General features: G+C 47.9%; 1 protein-coding gene across 4 annotated transcripts in view; it reads right to left on the bottom strand.

Annotated features, from left to right (window-relative positions):
- Positions 1-6,122: 6,122 nt before the first annotated feature.
- Positions 6,123-19,182, bottom strand: part of LOC140457042 (solute carrier family 22 member 6-A-like) — a 56,380-nt gene continuing 43,320 nt past the window's right edge. For all 4 annotated transcript variants that reach the window (XM_072550969.1, XM_072550968.1, XM_072550967.1 and 1 more), the window contains 5 exons: positions 19,010-19,125; positions 18,004-18,218; positions 15,440-15,548; positions 14,619-14,822; positions 6,123-7,331 (listed from right to left, as the gene is read on the bottom strand). In XM_072550969.1, coding sequence (XP_072407070.1) covers positions 7,238-7,331; positions 14,619-14,822; positions 15,440-15,548; positions 18,004-18,218; positions 19,010-19,125 — 738 coding nt within the window. In that variant the 3' untranslated portion in view covers positions 6,123-7,237. The remainder of the gene's footprint in view (positions 7,332-14,618; positions 14,823-15,439; positions 15,549-18,003; positions 18,219-19,009; positions 19,126-19,182) is intronic.

A 19,182-nucleotide genomic window follows, 5' to 3' on the forward strand; every position in this document is an offset into this window, starting at 1 on the left:
AATGAATAAATAAGAAAAAAAGAGATTGCGGGTCCATCCACAAAATCCAGAAGGATGTACAAATTGTAAAACTTTTTACCTGCATCCACTTCTCCTGCAATCTATTTGGCTGTTAAATAGTTGCCATTGACCATTGACTTACTGCAGCTTGTTAGTTCCTCCTGTTGTCTCCTTCACAAAGTCTGATTTGTAGACACACTCACAGAATCATAGAGGTCTACAGCATGGAGACAGGCCCCTCAGTCCAACTTGTCCATGCTGCAGAGTTTTCACAATTTAAACTATTTGCTCTGTGTTTGGACCATATCCCTCCATAGCTATCCCATCCACGCAGGCTGGACATCATAGTCAAGATTAGAGTGGTGCTGGAAAAGCACAGCAGGTCGGGCAGCATCCGAGGAGCAGGAAAATTCGACGTTTTGGGCAAAAGCCCTGGATAAGCTGGGAATTCTTTGCCTGGAGTGTAGGAGGTTGAGAGGGGTGACCTTATAGAGGTCCTGATGAAGGGCCTTTGCCCGAAATGTCGAACCACCCTAACCTGCACATCCCTGGACACTAGGGGACAATTTAGCACGGCCAATCCACCCTAACCTGCACATCCCTGGGCACTATGGGACAATTTAGCACGGCCAATCCACCCTAACCTGCACATCCCTGGACACTATGGGACAATTTAGCACGGCCAATCCACCCTAACCTGCACATCCCTGGACACTGTGGGACAATTTAGCACGGCCAATCCACCCTAACCTGCACATCCCAGGGCACTATGGGACAATATAGCATGGCCAATCCATCCTAACCTGCACATCCCTGGACACTATGGGACAATTTAGCACGGCTAATCCACCCTAACCTGCACATCCCCGGGCACTATGGGACAATTTAGCACGGCCAATCCACCCTAACCTGCACATCCCTGGGCACTATGGGACAATTTAGCACGGCCAATCCACCCTAACCTGCACACCCCTGGGCACTATGGGACATTTTAGCACGGCCAATCTACCCTAACCTGTACATCCCTGGGCACTATGGAACAATTTAGCACGGCCAATCCACCCTAACCTGCACATCCCCAGGCACTATGGAACAATTTAGCACGGCTAATCCACCCTAACCTGCACATCCCCGGGCACTATGGGACAATTTAGCACGGCCAATCCACCCTAACCTGCACATCCCTGGGCACTATGGGACAATTCAGCATGGCCAAACCCCCCTAACCTGCACATCCCAGAACACTACGGGGCAATTTAGCATGGCCAATCCATCCTAACCTGCAGACCTCTGGGCACTATGGGGCAATTTAGCATGGCCAATCCATCCTAACCTGCAGACCCCTGGGCACTATGGGACAATTTAGCACAGCCAATCCACCCTAACTGCACATCCCTGGGCACTACGGGGCAATTTAGCACGGCCAATCCATCCTAACCTGCAGACCCCTGGGTACTATGGGACAATTTAGCATGGCCAGTCCACCCTAACCTGTACATCCCTGGGCACTATGGGACAATTTAGCACGGCCAATCCACCCTAACCTGTACATCCCTGGGTACTATGGGACAATTTAGCACGGCCAATCCACCCTAACCTGCACATCCCTGGACACTATGGGACAATTTAGCACGGCCAATCCACCCTAAGCTGTACATCCCTGGGCACTATGGGACATTTTAGCACGGCCAATCTACCCTAATGTGCACATCGTAACGTGCACAGATTTATAAGGAAGTTACTGAGATTGGAGGGTTTGAGCTGTAAGGGAGAGCTGAATTGAATCCCTATAATATAGAAGCAGGCCATTCAGCCCATTAGGTCGAAACTGACCCTCCAAAAAGCATCCCAACCAGTCACACCCTATCCCTGTAACCCTTGACTTTTCTCATTGGTAACCCACATAGCCTACACATCCCCAGACACTGTGGGCAATTTAGCAGAGCCCATCCACCATAACCTGCACATCTTTGGACTGTCGGAGGAAACCGGATCACCGAGAGGAAACCCACACAGACACGGGGGGAGAATGTGCAAACTCCACACAGACAGTCGCTCGAGGGTGGAATCAAATTCATGTCCCTGGCGCTGTGAGGCAGCGATGCTAAGCACTTAGCCACCAGACTGAATAGGATAGGGCTTTTTCTTCCCTGGACCATTGGAAAATGAGGGGTGACCTTCTAGGAGTTTATAAAATGATGAGGGGTGTGGATAGAGTGAGGAGCCAAGGTGTTTTCCCCAGGATTGGGAAAGTCCAAAACTAGAGGGCATTAGGTTCAAGGTGAGAGGGGAAAGATTTAAAAAGGACCTGAGGGGTAACATTTTCACGCAGAAGGTGACATGTGTATGGCATGAGCTGCTAGAGGAGGTGAGTACAATTGCAATATTGAAAAGGCAATTGAATTGTCAGGATGGGTTTAGAGCGATGTGGGCCAAATGCTGTCAAATGGAGCTTAATTAATCTAGGATATGTGGTCAGCATGGATGGGTTGGACCCAAGGGTCTGTTCCCATACTGTCTGGCTGTATGATCTCAGCCTTCTAAGACTCCATCTTGGACGGTACAGCACATTGAGGTATGTTGGCTGAACTGTAACCTCCTTCTCTACATTGTGTCGATCGCAGCACACAAACACCAGTTTTGGCAAATTGTACTTTATTAAATTAATTTTCTGTATTCCAGTCATAGAACATGTGACAACAACAGAATATTGCTCCTTTAACAAGGTTATGCTGTGCTTGGCTTTTTTTTCAGAGAGATTAGGGACCTAAGCGGCAACTTTTTCACGCAGAGGGTGATACGTGTATGGAATGAGCTGCCAGAGGATGTGGTGGTACAATTGCAATATTTAAAAGGCATTTGGATGGTTTTATGAATAGGAGGGATATGGGCCAGGTGCTGGCAAGTGGGACTAGTTGGGTCAGGGTATCTGGTCGGCATGGACGGGTTGGACCGAAGAGTCTGTTTCCATGCTGTACATCCTGATGACTCTAGGTCATTAAAAAAGCAATTCCGAGAAGTCTTGGTTGAACTAGGTTAGCTTAGATTACTTACAGTGTGGAAACAGGCCCTTCGGCCCAACAAGTCCACACCTATCCGCAACCCACCCAGACCCATTCCCCTACATTTACCCCTTCACCTAACACTACGGGCAATTTCGCATGGCCAATTCACCTAACCTGCACATTTTTGGACTGTGGGAGGAAACCGGATCACCTGAAGGAAACCCCACACAGACACGGGGGAGAATGTGCAAACTCCACGCACACAGTCGCCTGAGGTGGGAGTTGAACCCGGGTCTCTGGCGCTGTGAGGCAGCAGTGCTAACCACTGTGCCACTGTGCCGCCCACGAACTGTTTGAGAATGTTTTCAAGTTTCTGAAAAAAAAACACTTATACATTGAAAGGGTTGTGGCCAGTTCTCCCAGCTCAGCCTCTCTCTGGTTTGGTTTGGTTTGGTCTTCACTGGTCTGGCTGTTCACTGAAAGCAGGCAGTCCGTTGTGAAGCAGCTGGACTCAGAGAAGCAGGTCCACGCGGATCCTCCCTCTCTCTGATATCTCTCCTGAAAGAACCTATGTTGGAGTTATCCTTTTATTTTTGCAATGAGGTGTTTATGAGGTTTGTTGCAAGTATTTGTAACACCATCATTAAGTTAGGATAATCTGTTGGGTTTTTGGATAGGTTAAGTTATTCTGTATTTTGTTTTCTTTCGTTTGTGTTTCTTGCGAATAAACTCTGTTTTCCTTAGACCTGAGTAGTTGTGCCAGATGCAACCCTCTTGGTATATTCACTTTACATTTATTTAAAACAACTCGCAAAGTTAGGGTTCGGGCTCCTTTCTTGAAATGTTCTGAGGGGGTCTGGCCTGGTCCATAACAATATGCATATTCTTTATGACACTGTTCTGTCTTCTTGTACAAGTCCTGTTCGGTGTGTGATTCCCCAAGTGCCAATGTTGTGCACCAGCGTTGACCCTCTCTTTTGCAATAATGTACTACCTCTACGAGTAGCCTCCCCGTGTCCCCTTTAAGAAAGGTCACAAGAGCTGATTTGGGCCACAGATGAGATCTGGCACCAAATGGTAGCAGTGTGATCGATTCGGGAAGGCTTGACCATTTCCAACACTGGATTTTGCTTTGAATTCAAGACCGAAAAGCGAAAGCATAGCACTGACCAGATGCAATGTGGTAGAATGGTATATCTCGGCTCCGTCACCCACTTGCTTTGAGGACATTTGCTGAAAGAAAGACCCATTTCGTCAAGGATTTTCATTTTGAATGCATCAGGACATTTGCCGGGGATGCCAATATCGAGGAAAGGGGCTGACTGCCCCGTCTCAAAGGCTCAGGTTAGATTTGAATTTGCGGCTTTACGTGAGATTGTCCGTAATGGCTCCATCCTGCACTCAACTGAGCAATGTAGTGGAGGTTCGTGTGTGGAATGCACTTCTGGAGGAAGTGGTGGATGTGGGTACACTTACAACGTTTAAAAGACATTTGGATAAATGCATGAATCGGAAAAGTTGAGGGAGATATGTGTCAAACACAGGGTAAATGAGTCTAGTTTAGCCTGGGATTATGGTTGGTGTGGACTGTTTGGACCAAATGTTTGGAGGACTATGGGCCAAATGCTGGCAATTGGGACTAGATTAATTTAGGATGTGTGGTCAGCATGGACAAGTTGAACTGAAGGGTCTATTTCTGTGCAGTATGACTCTATGACTCTTCTCAGACAGTATAAAGCATTGTGTTGCTTTACATTGGTATTCTTGTGAATTGTCCTGATGAGTGCAAAATGGAAGGCTCCAGCGATACTCGAGTCGTTTGAAGGTGAGGAGTGAGCTGTGGGACTCGCGGTGTTTCAGGAGCGAGAGGCCACACAGATTGCCAGTAATGACACCGTAGGTCTGCCAGACAGGTGACCCAGAGGAGGAGAGCTGATCCAGAGGCAGGCAGATGTCTCCTCGACTGTCTAGGTCCTTGCTCAGTCCTGTCCTCCTCCCATACCTCCTGCAATCCTCAAGTAAGATGGTGATAACCAAACAGTCACCTTCTTCTGGTCAATGCTGTGGAATATCCAACAAAGTAACATAGCGCATTTTGAGAAGGCAAAACCAGGGCAGAACTTACATAGCTAACGGTGGGGCCTTGGGGTGTGTTGCTGAACAAAGAGAGCTATAGGGGTGCGGATACATAGTTCATTGAAGGTGGAGTCACAGGTAGACAGGGTGGTGAAGAAGATGTTTGGTATGCTTTCCTTCTTTGGTCAGTGCATCGAGTATAGGAGTTGGGACATCACGCTGCGGCTGTACAGGACATTGGTTCGGCCACCTTTGGAGTCCTGCATTCAATTCTGGTCTCCCTGCTATAGGAGGGATATTGTGAAACTTGAAATGATTTTACAGATTTACAGGATGTTGCCAGGATTGGAAGGTTTGAGCTATAAAGGAAAGGTTGAATAGGCTGGGGTTATTTTACCTGGAGCATCGGAGGCTGAGGGTTGACCTGAAAGGGGTGTGCCTAAGGTGAATAGCCACAGTCTTTTTCCCAGGCTCGGGGAGTTCAAAACTAGAAGGTATAGGTTTAAGGCGAGAGGGGGAAGATTTAAAAGGGACCTGAGGGGCAACTTTTTCACACAGAGGGTGGTACGTGTATGGAATGAGCTGCCAGAGGAAGTGGTGGAGATTGGTACAATGACAACATTTAAAAGGCACTTGGATGGGTATATGAATAGGAAGGGTTCAGAAGGATATGGGCCAAATGCTGGCAGTTGGGACTAGATTAATTTAGGATATGTGGACGGCGTGGACAGGTTGAACCGAAGGGTCTGTTTCCATGCTGTATGGTTCGATGCCGTACTCAATAGGTGAAGCCCTCAAAGTTGTTTCAGAATAAACGCTGACAGAATCTCAGTGAAGATTGTGATAAAGTGCCCTGGAAAATTACCGACAAGTTAAATAAGTCTTTTAGAAACCTCTGGGAGCAAGGAGACTGCAACGTCGTGCCTAAAACCCTGTGCAATGGAATCGTTAGTCTCAAGCACCCACTCTACATTCAGGGATAAGTGTTCAGCTAAGTGCAATGCATCATAATTCCAAAGTTAAAAATCACACAACACCAGGTTATAGTCCAACAGGTTTAATTGGAAGCACACTAGCTTTCGGAGCGACGCTCCTTCATCAGGTGATAGTGGAGGGCTCGATCGTAACACAGAATTTATAGCCCATCTCCAAATCATGATCATAATTCCAGACAGCAATGGAGTTCCTGTTTTGGGAAACCCGGCTGTTTGAAGGGTGGTTAGGATTGCAAAATTCTTCCAGATGGACTGAAGTGCATCAAGAAGGTGACTCATCAGCCATCCCCCAAGGACATGCTGACTGGGCCAGCCATGCACACAAATGGTGAAAGAATTACAACGGAAATGAAATATCTTTACAGCATAGCTTGGGGGCCTATGGATAAAGGAATATCTTTATAGCACGGTTTATAGGTCAGGAAAATAAAGAATATCTTTATACCACGGCTTATGGGACATCAGATAAAGGAATATCTATATACAACGGCTTTTGGGGCCAGGAGAGGAACGTGTCCTTCCACCCAAGATTCCTAAACCACCCCCCGCAAAACACCACAATACCAAACCTGGGCAAATACTCATGTATGAACCGTCCACCAAAGGAGTCAGAGTTCATAACCACCAGTGCCACCCTCCCCCCAGCCAGATGGGGCCCGTCTTGTCGTGTGGGCTTCTCTAGAACACTCCCTCCCCAGTTGGAAGCCAAGCCTGCCCAATCAGGCTGACTGCTGGCCAGGAAATCTGTCAGTGCAAACGACCCGCGCTGCAGAGTTGGGGCCTAAACCGTGCGGGGAAACTGAAAGGTAATCCCGGTCTCCAGGCCAATGTAAACCCAGTGCTTTAATACCCAAACATCAGATTCTGCAAAATTCATTTCCTGTGTTTTAGATTTGTGATGGCTGCGAATCAATCACCTCATTATTTAGCAGCAGAAATCTTTCCAGTTGAGAATCCAACACAACATGAAAAAGTGAATGAAGGAAATACCAGCAAAACTTGCGGATGACACACTGTGGTCTGACTAGTCTTTTTTTTTACCTCAAATGACAGTACGTTCATCTCCAAGTGATACTAGTTTAGTTTTCCCTCTGGGACATTACAGGATATCAGTTGCCATTTGAGACAGCTGCTGAGTTATTGAGACCATGCCTTCTTTGGTTAAATGGTCTGCTCCATCTTTGACATGTGCGTCTCTTGTAGTGGAATCTCGTCTTTCTTTAGCTCTACATCTTTCTCAGCACCTCCTTTGGCTCTGGGTATGAACACATCATAGACCATTGATTAGAAGGTATTGCTTTTTTATCTGTAGTCTTTCTCATCGCCACCTCCCCCCCCCCCCCCAACCCACGACTCTTCTTCTGGAGACACCGCACCCAAGTAATGTGACAATGCTGTTGTTTAAAGAGGATACCTTGTCCTTTTCATTTAAAGAGAGGTTTTAAGACTGAGGTGATGAGCAGTCTAGTGGAAAGCCAGTGAAGGAAACAGGTTGTGAGGCCTTGGTGGGGGTGGGGGGCTGGTGGGTTGCTTAAAAATTGAAACAATAGAAGCAGCCTGCCTGGGTGTTGTCAAGTTCCCAAACACAGAACCAGGATCTTCAGTTTTCGCATTCGGCAGTTGTTGGGGTCTTGAAGAGGTGGAAGCTATTTTTTTCACCTTCTCTTAGTTACAGCCAAACACTTGGGATCTCTGCCTGCTACAAAGAGAATCTGTTTTCTGAATTTGCCTTTTGCCAGTGGGATGTTACTATATTGGAACAGTTATTGGGGTTTAGCAGTAAAATAATCTATTATGCTGTTAAGTTTTCCTGTCGAGCTAAATTAATCCAAGTTCCTCTTTCTCTTGTTGTATTTTAACTATAGTGCTTGAATAAATTGTGTTTTGCTGAACGTCGATTAGTTTGACCAGTTGCGTTGCATCAGGAACGCAGTTACCTTTACAAATAAGAAAAAGTTAGGGTCTAGGCTACCTTGTTATTATATTTGGAGGGAGTTTGGTCTGGTCCATAACAGTGACAATCCTTCAGGAGTGAGTGCAATGTCAATGGGCTGGTTCTCAGTCTGAACAGGATTCTTCCTGCACAGTCAATAGACAATAGGTGCAGGAGTAGGCCATTCGGCCCTTCGAGCCAGCACTACCATTCATTACAATCATGGCTGATTATCCACAATCAGTATCCTGTTCCTGCTTTATCCCCATAAACCTTGATTCCACTATCTTTAAGAGCTCTATCCATCTCTTTGTTGAAAGTATCCAGAGACTTGGCTTCTACAGCCTTCTGGGGCAGAGCATTCCACACTCCCACCACTCTCTGGGTAAAGAGGTTTCTCCTCAACACTGTGGACTATCCAGTGGGAGTCTCTCTGGACTGTAATCAAGGAGTAAAAATCCCGCTGGTTTCGCCCTCCATCTTTCTAACCAAGCGTCCTGACCAATGTTCCCACCAAGGTGTTGCATGTATGGTGTTATAGCACCCTGGACCGAACCAACTAAAACTGCAACACATTGCAGTGGCCAGGGCAAAATAAGCTAAAGGGAACATCGGTTCCTGAAGCCAAGTGTAGCATTCTTGTTACTGTGGTGGTTAAAAAGTCACACAGACCATATGCTGGCAGGTTGTGGTTGAGGAGGTGAGCTGATAGATGGTCCCAATAGGCTGGACGGTGGCACTATGGTTAGCACTGCTGTCTCACACTACCAGGGACCTGGGTTCGATTCCATCCTTAGGTGACTGTCTGTGCGGAGTTTGCACATCCTCCGTGTGTCTGCTTGGATTAGGGTGGATTGGCCGTGCTAGATTGTCCCATAGTGCCCAGGGATGTGCAGGTTAGGGTGGATTGGCCGTGCTAAATTGTCCCATAGTGCCCAGGGATGTGCAGGTTAAGGTGGATTGACCATGTTTAATTGCCCCATAGTGCCCAGGGATGTGCAGGTTAAGGTGGATTGACCATGTTTAATTGTCCCATAGTGCCCAGGGATGTGCAGGTTAAGGTGGATTGACCATGTTTAATTGCCCCATAGTGTCCAGGGATGTGCAGGTTAGGGTAGATTGGCCGTGCTAAATTGTCCCATAGTGCCCAGGGATGTGCAGGTTAGGGTGGATTGGCCGTGCTAAATTGTCCCATAGTGCCCAGGGATGTTGGAGAAAGTGAGGACTGCAGATGCTGGGGATCAGAGTTTAAAAATGTGTTGCTGGAAAAGCGCAGCAGGTCAGGCAGCATCAAAGGAGAAGAAGAATCAACATTTCGGGCATAAGCCCTTCTTCAGGGATGTGGAGGGTGTGCCAAGCAGGCTAAGATAAAAGGTAGGGAGGAGGGACTTGTGGGAGGGGTGTTGGGAATGCGATAGGTGGAAGGAGGTTAAGGTGAGGGTGATAGGCCAGAGAGGGGGTGGGAGCAGAGAGGTCGGGAAGAAGATTGCAGGTCAAGAAGCGGTGCTGAGTTCGAGGGTTGGGACTGAGATAAGGTGGGGGGAGGGTAACTGAGGAAGCTAGAGAAATCTGCATTCATCCCTTGTGGTTGGAGGGTTCCTAGGCGGAAGATGAGGCGCTTTTCCTCCAGGTGTTGAGTTGTCCAGGGATATGTAGGTTAGGGTAGATTGGCAGTGCTAAATTGCGCCGTAGTGCCCAGGGATGTGCAGGTTAGGGTGGACTGGCCATGCTAAATTGCCCCTAGTGTCCATGGATGTGCAGGTTAGGGTGGATTGACCGTGCTAAATTGTCCCATAGTGTCCAGGGATGTGCAGGTTAGGGTGGATTGGCCGTGCTAAATTGTCCCATAGTGTCCAGGGATGTGCAGGTTAGGGTGGATTGACCGTGCTAAATTGTCCCATAGTGTCCAGGGATGTGCAGGTTAGGGTGGATTGGCCGTGCTAAATTGTCCCATAGTGTCCAGGGATGTGCAGGTTAGGGTAGATTGGCTGTGCTAAATTGTCCCATAGTGCCCAGGGATGTGCAGGTTAGGGTGGATTGGCTGTGCTAAATTGCCCCTAGTGTCCAGGGATGTGCAGGTTAGGGTAGATTGGCCATGCTAAATTGTCCCATAGTGTCCAGGGATGTGCAGGTTAGGGTAGATTGGCCGTGCTAAATTGTCCCATAGTGTCCAGGAATGTGCAGGTTAGGGTGGATTGGCCGTGCTAAATTGCCCCATAGTGTCCAGGGATGTGCAGGTAGGGTGGATTGACCGTGCTAAATTGCCCGATAGTGTCCAGGGATGTGCAGGTTAGGGTGGATTGGCCATGCTAAATTGTCCTATGGTGCCCAGGAATGTGTAGGTTAGGGTGGATTGGCCATGCTAAATTGCCCATAGTGTCCAGGGATGTGCAGGTTAGGGTAGATTGGCCATGCCAAATTGTCCCATAGTGCCCAGGGATGTGCAGGTTAGGGTGGATTGGCTATGCTAAATTGTTCCATAGTGCCCAGGGATGTGCAGGTTAGGGTAGATTGGCCATGCCAAATTGTCCCATAGTGCCCAGGAATGTGTAGGTTAGCGTGGATTGGCCATGCTAAATTGTTCCATAGTGCCCAGGGATGTGCAGGTTAGGGTAGATTGGCCATGCCAAATTGTCCCATAGTGCCCAGGAATGTGTAGGTTAGCGTGGATTGGCCGTGCTAAATTGCTTATAGTGTCTAGGGATGTGCAGGTTAGGGTGGATTGGCCATGCTAAATTGCCCGATGGTGCCCAGGAATGTGTAGGTTAAGGTGGATTGGCCGTGCTAAATTTCCATAGTGTCCAGGGATGTGCAGGTTAGGGTGGACTGACCACACTGAATTGTCCCATAGTGTCCAGGGATGTGCAGGTTAGTGTGGATTGGCCGTGCTAAATTGCCCATAGTGTTCCGGGATGTGTAGGTTAAGGTGGACTGACCACGCTGAATTATCCCATAGTGTCCAGGGGTGTGCAGGTTAGGGTAGATTGGCCGTGCTAAATTGCACATAGTGTCCAGGGATATGCAGGTTCGGGTGGATTGACCATGTTTAATTGCCCCATCGTGTCCAGGGATATGCAGGTGAGGGTGGATTGGCCGTGCTAAATTGCCCCATAGTGCCCAGGGATGTCCAGGCTCGTTGGGTTAGTCATGGGAAATGTAGGGTTGCAGAGATGGTGTGGGTTTAGTTGAGATGCTCTTCAGAGGGTCAGCATGGACTCGATAAGCTGAATGGCCTGCTTCCATACTGTCGGGACTCTATGATCAAATATGACACAGACTATGTGCTATCTGGCTGAGGAGATGAGTTGAAAGATACTTCCAGTGGGACTTGCTGTTTCCCGAAACTCGACTTCAGCATTGTCTTTCCTTTTGATGGAAGCTGGGGTGATGATGTATCTTAACTGCGAGCGTTTGCTTTGTTGTGTGGGCGAATTATAGACGCAGGGTCAACAGTCCTAACAAACCATGCATTCACACAGCCCTACAAATGTAGAAACGTGTCCCGAGACATTTTGGGCAACATAACAAGACCAAACTGGGTGTCGAGCCAAAAGATACTGGGAATGGTGACCAGGAAACTAAAGCAATTTTAATGAGGAAATGAGGAATGGGAGTTGGAAGAGTTTGGAAGGGAATTTCAATAAATGGGACTTAGTCAATGGCCTGTGTAGGGAGAGAAATACACAGGGGTCAGAGGAGTGGTGAGTTTGGTCATGAACCGTATGGGTAAAGAGGTGATGGAGAATGGGAGAAGTGAAGCCCACAAAGCCCCAAACTTAACTACAACGACGAAGGACATTAGAATGTTAATTCTCAAGATGCCAGAGGTGTGGAAAGGGGGTTTCAATGATGGGTGATCTGAGAGACAGGTGGAGGTGAGCAGTGTTGCAGGGATGGACGTTGGCTGTCTTGAATGTGATTGGGATGTGAGCTGGGTAGCTCAGACTCAAAATGGACACCGCAGGTACCATTTGTTCAGCTCAATCTGAGATGGTGGCTGGGGCGGAGAGTTGAGTCAACGGCTAGGGGCATATGGAATTAGCAGAAGATCCTTACGAGTTGGGAGGCCATGTTGCGGCTGACATTGTCATTGGTGAGGCCACATTTGGAATACTGCGTTCAGTTCTGGTCTCCCTGCTACAGAAAGGATGTTGTGAAACCTGCAAGGATTCAGAAAAGGTTTACCAGGACGTTGTCAGGGTTGGAGAGGTTGAGCTGTAGGGAGAGGCTGAGTGGGCTGGGGCTGTTTTCCCTGGAGCTTCGGAGGTTGAAGGGTTAACGAAGGCAAAGAAAGGAAGAGGCCCTTCGGCCCCTCCAAGCCTGCGCTGATCCAGATCCTCTTTCTGAACCTGTTGCTTATTTTTTAAGGGTCTGTACCCCTCTGCTCCCTGTTCCTTCATGTATCTGTCTAGATACATCTTAAATGATACAATTGTGATCTTATAGAGGTTTATAAAATCTCTATAAGGCGTAAGGATAGGGTGAACAGCCAAGGTCTTTTCCCCTCAGTAGGGGAGTCCAAAACCAGAGGGCATAGGTTTAAGGTCAGAGGGGAAAGATTTAAAAGTGACCTAAGGGATAATTTTTTCACACAGAGGGTGGTACGTGTATGGAATGAGCTGTCAGAGGAAGTGGTGGAGGCTGGTACAATGACAACATTTAAAAGGCATCTGATTGGGTACATGAATAGGAAGGGTTTGGAGGGATATGGGCCAAGTGCTGGCAAATGGGACTAGGTTAGTTTAGGATATCTGTTGGAATGCACGAGTTGGATCAAAGGGTCTGTTTCCATGCTGCACCTCTCCATGACTCAAATACTTTCATCTTCCTGTTGTTCAACTCAGAGAAATTCTGTCCCCCAAGGACAGAGGTTAGCCAAGCATTCTGGTAACACTAAGGCAGTACCAAGAGGGCTGGTGAATTCAACATACACCTGGAATTCACCTCACGTCCTACATGTCGATGAGGAAGAGGAGGGGCCCAGGAATATCCTTGAGTGACTTCAGAAGTAATGTATGGGACTGGGAGCTGACGGGGTGTCATGGTGATGTTGCTGGTAATCCCGAGAAGCCAGCTGAGGGTCTGGGGATTATAGGTTCAAATCTCGCCAAAGCAACTTGTGGAGTTTAAGTTCAACAAACAAAATCACTTCTGGTGACTCGGAAACTTCCATCGATTGTTCTAAGGACACATTATGCTCAATAATGTCCTTCAGGGAAGGAATCCTGCCATCCTCAGCTGGTCTGGACTGCGTGTGATTCCCAGTCCACAGTAATGTGATTGACCAGAACATGCTCCCTGAAATGCCCAACCCAGTTCAGGGGCAATTAAGGGTGGGCTACAAACACAGTGACCGCTCCCCCCCCCCCCCCCCCACCCACCCCACCATGCCCCCACACGAAGGAAAAAAGATGAAGTTGCCCAGCTAAGAGTGAACAAAGTGTACTGAGCTGGAGAGTAGAAACCAAGTGAGAGAGCCATATATCACGGAAACAGTTCCTTCGGTCCAACCAGTCCGCCCAACCATAATCCCAAATCTAACTAGTCCCACCTGCCTGACCCATATCCCTCCAAGTTGGCAGGTGGGATTAGTTCAGCTTGGGATTATGTGGCATGGGCTGGTTCGACCGAAGGATCTGTTTCCGTGCTGTATGACTCCATGACTATCAAACCTTTCCTATTCATGTAATATCTGGATGTCTTTTAAATCTTATTACTGTACCCACTTCCACCACTTCCTCAGGAAGTTCATTCCACACATGAGCCACCCTGTGTATAAAAAGGTTGCTCCTCAAGTCTTTTTTAAATCTCTCCTCTCTCACCTTAAAAAAACGATTGAAATCCCCCACTGTGGGGAAACGACAGCTACCATTCACTCTATCCACATCCCTCACTATTTTATAAACCTCTATAATGTCACCTCTCAACCTCCTACGCTCCAGTGAAAAAAGTCTCAGCCTTTCTTTATAAATCAAACGTTCCATACCCAACAACTTCCTGGTAAATCTCTTCAGAACCCTATACGACTTAATAATATTCTTCCTATAACTGGGCCACCTGAACTGAACACGGTACTCCAGAAGTCTCCTCACCAATGTCCTGTATAAACTCAACATGACGTCCCAACTCATGTACTCAAAGGACTGGGCAATGAAGGCAAATGTGCCAAATGGCTTTTTGACTGCCCTGCCTATAAGTGATGCAAACTTCAAAGAATTATGTACCTGCATCCCTAGGTCCCACTGTTCCACAACACTACCCAAGGCCCTACCATTAATTGTATAAGCCCTGCCCCGACTGTTGTACCAAAATGCAATATCTCGCATTTATCCAGATGCAACGTCCGTGATGTAGTGTGGTCAACTGTCTAAAATGTTGCTAAGAGAGTAAAGGTATCAAGGTCACAGATACAGGGAAACGGCTCTGAATCCCTGATGAGTAGTTCTAGACAGGGTGATCTGTTGGAGAACCTGGAGTGGTGGGAATTGGGAGTGTCAATCAACACAATGGCTTAAGTATGGGGAGGCCAATGTTCTCCAATGAATGGCATGTTGTCCGTAGCTCAACCAACAATGCAAATCAAAGAGAAAATTGTTAGGTGTTACAGACCTGTTCTCCACCTCCTCGATGGTGTCTGGCAGTGGGACATTGAGAGTCTCCGGAAGCAGAAAGCCGGCAATTCCGGAGATTATCGCCATGCCGCCGTAGGTCGCCATCGGCAGAAACGCAACGTAATCGCCCGTTATTTTCACAACCGGTGCCACCATCGCTCCGATGCGGGCCATGGTGGTCACGAGACCCATTCCTGTCTGCCTACAGAGGCAAGCAGAGGATCAGAGGCTGTTGCTAGATTGTTGCCCCCATCCCATTGTTATGAAGGTGCTGACACCCGCTTACCATAATCTCTGAGCATTAGCGAGGACCTTGTCTAGTTGACCCTGGCAAGACCCTGGTAGTTATTGCAGCCTTATCTGACAACTCTCTCACCTGCTCTCTAGGACTTGTATATTTTCATTCCAGTAGCACTGAGCACCCCATTTGGCCAACAATTAAGCAGGTTTGAGGCTGGTCTCTGGAGGCTGGTGATGTTAAGGAATGGGGATGTGGTGCAGGGGGAAATGCATTGAGGTGATGATCATCGGGCTCAATGGGCTGAATGGCCTACTCCTGTTCCTATGTACAGCATAAGGCACATCCTGGCTTTGATACTTCTATTCTGTGAAGGCCCAGCCGTGCATTAAGCAGCTTCTTTACCCAGGAGACCATTCAGGGAGCCCTACCTTATGCATCTTAATGGCAAAGTGTTTTTGAATGCTGCTCACACTGATCCTCTATCTCAGCATCTTTCTATCTTTTGCCCCAAGAAGGTCACTCGATCTCTCAGTCCAGTTTTGCTGGCCTCAATGGTATCGCAGAACAGCAGAACCCACCTGACCACAGTTGGGTAGAGTTCACCAGCGTGGAGATAGCAACAGCTGAACGCAGTGGCGAGACATCCTTTCCCAATAGCAGCGAATGATGTTCGAAGGGTCTGCATGTCTGTAGGGGGGGGGGGGGGGGGGGGAATGGAGAAATGGGGATGTCAGCGCTGATAACAGTGTACCTTTGATGGAGAAACATTGCTCACCTTGGAGCCTGGGGAGGGAAATAACGACAAGTGCTGTAGAAACTCGGCACGGTCTGGTAGAATCAGTACAGCGAGTGAGAAACAGAGTTAACCTCTGGGATGGAACTGGAGGGGGCTGGAAACACCATGGGGAAAGAGGATAAAGGAGCGAGGTGAACAGGTGGAACCCCAGAGCAAGAGGCCAAAGGAGAGCCAATAGCAGTAGAGAAGCGACAGAGATGAAATGTCGGTGTTAATGATTGGTGTTGACAGAGGAAGTTGGATCAGATCCACTGAAAGACAATGGCGGTAATCAAGATGGAGGACAAAGTTCATCTTCTGCAGTTGTTGAGCTCAATATTGAGCCTTAAAGGCTGTAAAGTGTCAAAGTAAAAGATAACGTGTTGTCCCTCAGGTTTGCATTAGGCTTTGCTGGAATGCAGGATAATAATGGAAGCATTTCCAGACTCTCCCCAGTCCGGAGGGTCTGATGGCACAAGCCTGGACCCATATTGCTGAGCAGCAAGGAATTATAGAATCCCTACAGTGTGGAAGCAGGCCTTTCGGCCCATAACGACCCTCCAAAAGACATGTCACCCACACCCACCTACCCTATCCCCGTAACCCTGCCTTTGCTCTGTCTAATCCAGCTAGCCTGCACATCTGTGGACACTACGGACAATTTAGCGTGGCCAACCTATCTTTGGACTGTGGGAGGAGCACCCGGAGGCAACTCACGCAGACTTAGGGAGAACGTGCAGACTCCACACAGGCAGTCACCCGAGGCTGGAGTTGAACCTTAGCCCCTGAAGCTGTGAGGCAGCAGTGCTAACAACTGAGCCACCCAAATGTGATGGGTGATGACCCCCCCCCCTCAGCCTCAGAAACAACTTTTAGCAGCACATTCAAATGGGATGGTCTGATGGCCAGAGCAACCTTGCTCTCCCTCTGAATGCTGATGCTACAAGATAAGACTCCATTTTCTTGTGCCTCTGACTCAATTCCCACTCGCCTCTGGTGTCGTGCGTTTGGGATAGAAGATGGTGTGACAGCACCGAGCCTGAGGCCTGGTTGCCAAAATGGCGCCAACCGCACACACTGGAATATCTCCACAGAGATTCTTTCAGCCTGGCTCCAATCTGACTGGCACACAGAAAAGGCCGGAATGGTCAACTCAGTCACAGACCAAGAAACCAGGAGCCTGATCTTGGAAAGTGTGTCTCTTTAGACGTCCTGGTTTCTCCTTCTGTCTGCTTACTCTGGCATAGCAACTCTGCCTTACGGGTACTGACGACTAGGCAGAAGGCAACATAAGGGAGACGGGATTGGTCAGTGGACGTATTGAGGTTTGGAGGCTGGTGCAGAGTGAGAGAGCGAGTGAAGTTTGGAGGGATGGATTTGAGTAGAGAAGGTTGGTGTGAGCTGAAGGGAGATGGAGACATTTGAGAAAAATTTGGGAGCTGGGCTAATTACATTTGTGTGGGTACGGATAGAGAGAGGCAACACTGGGGACACTTGGCTGAAATCTAAATGAGCTTCATTAAACATTTTTATTTCAAAACATATGTTGGTCTGATGCATTATTGACCAATAATACTGAGATTTTCGAAAGTAGGAACTGAACGTTGCTTTATCGCTTTGTTTTAGCTTGCGCCTGCAATTACGTCCAATACTTAAAATAGAAAATAATTTGGGAAGCAATGGTTTAATAAATTGCTTGACATTTTCAAGCAGATTCCTTTGTTGAATACTTTAACACATTGGCACCGAGGGAGATAAAATCTTGGCTGGGTTCCATGGGCTAAAAGTGGCCAGTTGGAGCCTCTGTAGAGAGAACCTCTCTCAGCACAAACAGACAGTAGACTATTGACACCTTCATAGCCTAGCAACGGCTGTGAAATGGCCTCTCTAATGCCTGGTCCTTCTTTGCTAGAGGAGCCGAGACAGATACACCAGAGTCAAATCTAAACCAGGCTGGAAGCATCTCCTCAGAGATATTCTAGTGTATATGGTTGGTGCTATTTTGGCCGCTAGGCCTCAAGCTCAGCACTGATCCTCTATCATGAATGCACAGACGCCCAAGGAAATTGAGTCTTGTCTTGTAGCGTCAGGGCAGACAGAGAGAGCAAGGTTGGTCTGGCCTGGGAGAATCCTTGAACATGCCTGGGGAAAGAAGACACCCCTTCAGGTCAGGGAAGTGTCCTGTCGATACCACTTCTGGGATCCTGCTGTGCACTGCCGGATGTTTCAGTCAGGTTTTGCGCCACGAAGCCACAATGTTACCACCTAAAGTAAATCTCCCACATCTTCCTGGAAAGGACACCCTTCCCCGTGTTTAGTCTGAAGCCCATTGGAAAGAGAGGGATGTGGAAAACGTATAGGCCTCACCTTTTGGAATGAGGATGTTTGTGATAATGATGCTCCCCGCCAGGATGAGGGAGGTCCCCTGGGTGAACCGGCGGCCGATATAACTTAACGTCACAACCCCAATGAGCTTTGCTGGGATGTCCACAGCTCCGAAAATGATCTGGATGAGGTAAATATCAACGCCAAATCCTTGCAGGTCTATCGCCAACCCGTAATAGGCAAAACTGGTTGAAAACCTGGCAGAGGAAGGAGATGGCTGAGGGTGAGTTTGATCAAGTCGCAAACGAAGAGGTGGTGACGTAGTGGCAATGCCTCAGAACTTCAAGTTAATGCCTGGGAGGCTGACGCTAATGGCTCTGAATCTGTCTTTTCAGATAGTTAAATTTGAATTCAATAAAAATCTGGTGTTAAAACGTGAACCTAAGTGTTTGCAGATTGTTGTTAAGAACCGATGTTGTTCAATAATGTCCCCGAGGGACGTTCATCTGTCCCTGGGCCTTAAGAGCAGTCCAACCAGTCCATGCCAACCATAATCCCAAACTAAACTAGTCCCACCTACCTGCTCCTGGCTCATACCCCTTCAAACCCTTTCCTGTTCATGTCCTCATCCAAATGTCTTTTAACTGTTGTAACTGTACCCGCATCCAACACTTCCTCTGGAAGTTCATTCCGCACACTCTTTGTCTAAAACAGTTGCCGTGACCATCAACCCAATCTACACATCTCGTAAAGCTATAGCCTTCTATCAAGCCTCCCCTCAGCCTCCAGAGAAAACAACCAGAGTTTCTCTAGCCTCTCCCTGTAGCTCATACCCTCTAATCCAGGCAGCCTCCTGGTAAACCTTTTCTGCACCCTCTCCAAAGCCTCCAACAGCCTTCCTGTAATGTAGCAGCCAGAATTGAATGTAGCAATCTACGTGCGGCCTAACCAAAGTCTTATAAAGCTGCAGCATGACATCCTGACTCTTGTACTCATTCCCCTGACCAATAAAGTCAAGCATGTCAAATGCCATTATTTGATAACTTACCAAACAAGCATAGTACAGTAGGCTGTCTTGCACATGACAGGTGTTTTGAACAGGTCCAGCACACTGTATTTTCCCTTGACATTTGAAATCTCCTTTTCCATACTGGACTTGAGGATCTTTGGGAACACACACAATGTTATGACACATCAGTATTGAGCATGTCCCTATTCCTT

The sequence above is a fragment of the Chiloscyllium punctatum genome, chromosome 31, assembly GCF_047496795.1.
Source record: "Chiloscyllium punctatum isolate Juve2018m chromosome 31, sChiPun1.3, whole genome shotgun sequence".
Taxonomy (NCBI): domain Eukaryota; kingdom Metazoa; phylum Chordata; class Chondrichthyes; order Orectolobiformes; family Hemiscylliidae; genus Chiloscyllium; species Chiloscyllium punctatum.